Source organism: Apis dorsata, unplaced genomic scaffold (assembly GCF_000469605.1).
Source record: "Apis dorsata unplaced genomic scaffold, Apis dorsata 1.3 scaffold_217, whole genome shotgun sequence".
Lineage (NCBI taxonomy): Eukaryota > Metazoa > Arthropoda > Insecta > Hymenoptera > Apidae > Apis > Apis dorsata.
Genome location: NW_006263500.1, coordinates 534,711 through 540,286, shown reverse-complemented (window position 1 = coordinate 540,286; position 5,576 = coordinate 534,711). Strand labels below are relative to the sequence as shown.

The window sequence follows — 5,576 nt, the reverse complement described above, 5'->3', positions numbered from 1 at the left end:
ATAATTTTAATAAAATGATTCTAAATAATGTAATTGATTCTAAAAATGTATAGGATTTTAGAATTCTTTGAATGTCAGTATCACACGTGATGCAAGTACAATTTAATACATAACACTAGATAAGCCGGTGTTTGCTTCAATCATACTTACAAATAGAATATTTTTACGCAGTTTTTTTACGTAATAATATTTAAATAAAGGAATGAACCTCATAAATCGATAGAAATATACATAATAGAAATAAAAAAAGAATAAATGAACAACTAACTGACCTGCAGGTGAATAGGCACTTTCTTCACCGGCGTGCTCATTTTTGATTAAAGAAAGGATCACGTTGATTGAAAAGTGAAGTACACGATATTACTGATTACGCAGTATATTCTATACTAAGAATTGCGTATATACACTATTTTTACTTGTGAAAAACGCCTCACTTGCGCAAAAATTTTCTTGAAGTGAAAATCAAAAAGAACAAGATCGAATCGAATCGAACAATCGACTACGACTGATGCTGAGTGCGCGTCGCAGGACGATAGTAAATTTTCCTCCCCACTTCGTTTGTTTCGGTAAAGGTGGGGACCATCCCCACTATACACGATTGATCATATATCTATACATAATTTCATAAGATATATATTTTATACTTATATATCTTTTTATATTGATATTTTATATTTTATTAAATTACATAATATAATATTGAATTAATTCTAAACTATTCTTATCTTTTATCTTATTAATAAGTAAATGCTAAAACATTTAATAATAATTTTATAGCAAATTAATTATTTGATGATATTTAAGATTATTAACTATAAAGTTCAAAGTTTAAATGATACATTTTAAAAAATATAAACTATATTTTAGTTAATATACAAAATATCGGTAACGATTGAATTCATTCCCGCTTAAATAAAACGCGGTATTTCCGTTTAAATATGGCTATTCGTTTACACATGAATCACGATTTATCCGAAGAAAAACAAAATGTATTGCATTTAATGCCATGTAAAATTTATGGTGATGAATTTGCAAATGTTTCCTCTTATTTTACACCTTACATTCATAAAATGGATGACGAGCGTAAGTTCATTAAATTTGAATCTACAATCAATAAATATATATGTTTATGTATATATTTTTCATAGAAAACTTTAATTATATTAAAATAAAATATTTATGTAAGATTATATAAGATAAAATATAAGATATAAAAATAATTAAAATAAAGATCTTTTTACATAGATTATAATTCTTCATTTCGTGGATATCCACTTCAAGGGAAAAAAATAACAATACCCTTTGGATATAAAGGTATTATATTTTTTGAACGCAAAAAAACAGACATAGAAAATATAGAACGTAATTTATATTTAACGGGAACATTTTCACATTTTACTTATTGGAATTATGATAAATTACCATCTAAAAATGATGCTTTAAGAGCTGCAATAGATTGGATTGATATCGCTGAAGCAGTAAGTTATTTTATGTAAAAAATAAAAGTTTTTTTTATAATTGTAAAATATAATGAATATTTAATTAAAATATATTTCTTTCTTAGCTACATTCTACAGAATCATAACTGAAAACAAATGTTAACATAATATAAAAAATTCTTATATGTTTAATGAATTGTAAAAATTATTCTATTTTAATGTATAGATAAAAATAAATATTTTATATATTTTGTATATGTTGTAGTTTATTAACCATATTTTATATGAGTGAGCATATATTTTTGTCATACGTAACAGATATTTTAGTATCCCTTATTAATAGATAAATATCGCAAATGGTTTAGTTTAAATAGGAAAGCTGTTTCAGAAATGTGCAGTCTTTTATAAGATAAATAGTAAATTTATAATTTATTTCATTATCTTTATAAATATATAAAAATTGCAATGAAGATGAAAGCATTTGCTATTTTTTGTTAACACTAAAGATTTTTTTTTTTATTACATATATATATATATACTACTTAGTATAATATATCATAATATTTTTAATACTGTTCATAATGACATCAAAGAAATAGATTATGATTTATAACATAATAATCAATATAATATAATTGTTAAAGTTAATATGACATTCATATATAATTGTTTTTTTATGATCAATTTGTATAAAATTTATATAAAAGGTTTTTGCAAATCATTTAATATATAATATATATTGGCAGTTTTAAAATAAATATTTGCAAGAAATACATGCATAATTCCTACAAGGGATTTTTTATACATGCATATATATATATATATATATATATATATATATATAACAATGGCAGTGTTACACATAAAATTTTTTTAAAATAAACAATAATTAATATTTAAAAATTAGAAATATTCACAATATCAAATATTTATATCAAAAGATTTTAAATAAAGTTTTGTAATAAAATATATATTATAAAATTATTCTTAGAATAATAAAGTTGTAAACAAAAATTATTACTATAGAAATACAATTTTTTTTTATATAATAAAATTATCTGATTCTTATTTACTTTGGTATATAAGTAATAAATCATTATAAAATGTGTTTTTTCTATTAAGGATCATTTGATTAACCTACACAATCTATTTACAATCATATTTCTAATACTCAGCTAATCTAAAAATAGGTCCATCATATATCACTTCACTTCATTTTAGCAAAAGCACCCTAATGTTTATTTATAAAATTAAAAAGTAAATGATATCTTTTGTTTTCTATAAAAAAAAATTGATTATATTATTTTATCTAAAATTTTATAAAAAACTATTTAAGAAAGAAAAAATATTCTTATATCTACTATTATACTGTATCTTAGTCTCTTCTACAATTATTAAAACTAGATATACATAATAAATAATTTGTAATTCTTTCTACTATTGCACGGTTTTCATTTTGTACCCTGATTTTTAAGTATTATTTTTTAACATATTTAAAATTAAATATATTAAAAATTTAAATAATAAAGAATATTTAATAATAAATATAAAAACTTATTTTAGATATTTTTAAATTAAAAAGTATATCTTAAACATCTGTTTCCTTCAATTCAATATTAAAAAAAAGAATAAATCAAACTACTTTTATTATTATTGTGTAATAAATGCTAACAAAAAAGTATTCATTATATTAAATTGTATTAAATGTGATATATTAAATATTTTTTTAAATCTGTGCGTTTTAGAGATTATGTAAAAATTTCAATGTTCATATATAATATTGATTATGAAAATGTGCCTAATTCATTTGCTTGTTCTTGATGATATTTATTCTGATCTTGTTGTTGTTTAATAAATGCACTCAATCTGTTAAGTAAAAATTGTTTATCATGGCCTTCTAATACTAATTGATTTTTTAAAACTGTTACCATATGTTTGTTTGCTATCGATACAGCATAATAATAATATAAAAGTAAAGTAAGAATAACAAAAGCTGGTACACCAAATCCAGCAGTACTAAGAAAATATAAGATAGATTGAAGCCAATCAGGAAATTCTGCAAATGTCAGAATTAATAATGACCATACAGACCTAAAACCTCTAAATGGTCCACAAGATTTTGATGGTAGAATTTCTGCAATAGAATAACCAACTGGTATTGTAGATAAAATAAAAGAAATTAATAAAATTAACATAAAAAATGCATTTAATTTACTTGCTCTATAAACTTTACTTGATGGAATACTGTTTACCAAACATGCAAACTTTTTTATATAAAATAACAAAAAAGTACCAATTATTGCAACTAATGGTAATAAAGGTGCAAAAAAGAAACCGAGCCAACAAACAGTTTGTAAATAAACAACATCTAACACATGCTTAGATAAATCAAATTCTTGTTCTCCGAAAAAACGTAATATTTTGTTCTCTGTATGTTTAGCTATTAGTGATCTAGGAAAATTAACAAAAAATGTCATGAAAAACTGAAGAGAAAGATCAGTGATATAAAGTTTGAAAAATTGTTGTCCTACAAATGTTTCCCAACATAATGGCCGCTTATTAGCAGTATTAGTACACTCATTATCCATTACTTCCGTTACAATTAATCTATAAAATGATGTGAGTAAAACAATCAAAGAAGAAAGTCGTAAAAAAACAGTTCGGAGAAGAGTTATGTTTATAACAAATGAAGGACTATAATTTTCTAGAGAAACTAAATATCGAAATAAAAATGGTATTGCAAGATTTAAAGCAACAATACATATATATGGAAGAAACTCGAAAAATAAGTGAGCAATTCTATTTAAAGATAAATACTGTAAGTCATATGTTTGATTGATTTGTGTTGAAATTTGATCAAAAGAAAATTCAAATATATAATAAATAAACATACCACATCCACATAATACTGTTAAAACTATTAAATTAATAAATAAACGCATAAAAAATAATTTTGTTGTTTCTTCTCTTGTTCGATTTTGTCTTTCTTCTTCTAATCTTTCAGCTTCTAAAAATGCTTTCATTTCATTATATAATGCTTTATGTTTTACTGCTGCAGATTTTTCATTATGTATACAATAATCCCAACCACCAAAAACTAAATTACAATATTGATAAAATTGGCCTTCATTTTCAATTACCCTCTGTTTGAAACTTTTAGCAGCTGATTTAACGATAGCTATTAAACTAATAATAAATATACCAATAGTGGCAGAAATATAAGATAATGGTAAATTAAAAAATATACCAGAAGTATCATAAGTTATATGACTATATACACCATAAAATAATAAAGTATATTCTAAGATACCAATGTCTGTTATGCTATTACTCTCTTGAGTTATATTTTGATATAATTCTGAACAGCAAGATATACTATTACTATTGTTAGAATTTATGCATAATTCTTCTTCTGGTATATCCAATAATATTGCAGGTAATACAATAAATGAAAACATAATTGTAAATAAAAGTACATTAAGATACATTAACCACTTGATAAATAAAAAGTATGCAACTATTCCCATGCCAAAATTTCCACCAATTGTTTTAAGACTATCATTCCATAATTCCATTTTTGAATATGTTTCCTTCATTCTAATACGAAATTGTTGCCAAGCTTTTCTTCGTTGCCATTTTAATTGTTCAAAACCTTGTAATCTTAATTTTGTAGCACTCTGAAATATATATACAAATATATAATTTTTAATAAATTGTTTTTTATTATTGTTTATTAATATTATCATAAATATACTTGTAATTGATTTTTCAATTGTATTTTTTGTGCCATGCATACAGGCATAGCTTTAATTTGCATAATTTCTTCCCAAGTACGTTCTTCATTAGATAAATTTTCAGATAAGTCTGGTAACATAGAAACTGCTGCATCATGAATATTTGTTGACATACGTCTTGATGTTGTTGTACCACGAGATCTTGTACTAGTACGTCTTCTTAATGTTGTTTTTGTATCATTACGTATTCGTTTGGCAGTTGCTATGCAAAATATAAAATATACAATACTTTCTATTATATACATCTTATTATTATTACTTACCAACACGAGACTTTTTACTTGGAAGTAAAGTCGCAATATGAGAAGGATCTCTTTGTAATGCTTGTTGTAAATCTGCTTCA

General features: G+C 23.1%; 3 protein-coding genes across 5 annotated transcripts in view; 1 reads left to right on the top strand and 2 right to left on the bottom strand.

Moving 5' to 3' along the window:
* LOC102679015 (dihydropyrimidinase) overlaps nucleotides 1–538 on the bottom strand; it is a 21,510-nt gene extending 20,972 nt beyond the window's left edge. For all 3 annotated transcript variants that reach the window (XM_031510202.1, XM_031510201.1, XM_031510200.1), the window contains exon 1: nucleotides 273–538. In XM_031510202.1, the coding sequence (XP_031366062.1) occupies nucleotides 273–311 (39 nt within the window). In that variant the 5' untranslated portion in view covers nucleotides 312–538. The remainder of the gene's footprint in view (nucleotides 1–272) is intronic.
* Nucleotides 539–905: 367 nt separating this feature from the next.
* Nucleotides 906–1,694, top strand: LOC102678351 (ribonuclease H2 subunit C). The gene is made up of 3 exons (XM_006615195.2): nucleotides 906–1,083; nucleotides 1,246–1,478; nucleotides 1,565–1,694. Exons 1-3 carry the CDS (start codon nucleotides 939–941, stop codon nucleotides 1,583–1,585), a joined length of 399 nt encoding a protein of 132 aa, XP_006615258.1. The 5' UTR covers nucleotides 906–938; the 3' UTR covers nucleotides 1,586–1,694.
* Nucleotides 1,695–3,068: 1,374 nt separating this feature from the next.
* LOC102677844 (transmembrane channel-like protein 7) overlaps nucleotides 3,069–5,576 on the bottom strand; it is a 3,576-nt gene continuing 1,068 nt past the window's right edge. Inside the window, exons 3-5 of the mRNA XM_031510199.1 lie at nucleotides 5,497–5,576; nucleotides 5,194–5,435; nucleotides 3,069–5,116 (exon numbers count right to left, since the gene is read on the bottom strand). The exon at nucleotides 5,497–5,576 is cut by the window's right edge and continues 1 nt beyond it. Of these exons, the coding sequence (XP_031366059.1) occupies nucleotides 3,224–5,116; nucleotides 5,194–5,435; nucleotides 5,497–5,576 (2,215 nt within the window). The 3' untranslated portion in view covers nucleotides 3,069–3,223. The remainder of the gene's footprint in view (nucleotides 5,117–5,193; nucleotides 5,436–5,496) is intronic.

Coding starts and splice junctions, on each gene's coding strand:
- LOC102678351 (XM_006615195.2), top strand. CDS start 939: ATGGCTATTCGTTTACACATGAATCACGATTTATCCGAAGAAAAACAA. Junction 1,084..1,245: donor TCATAAAATGGATGACGAGC/GTAAGTTCATTA, acceptor CTTTTTACATAG/ATTATAATTCTTCATTTCGT. Junction 1,479..1,564: donor GGATTGATATCGCTGAAGCA/GTAAGTTATTTT, acceptor TTTCTTTCTTAG/CTACATTCTACAGAATCATA.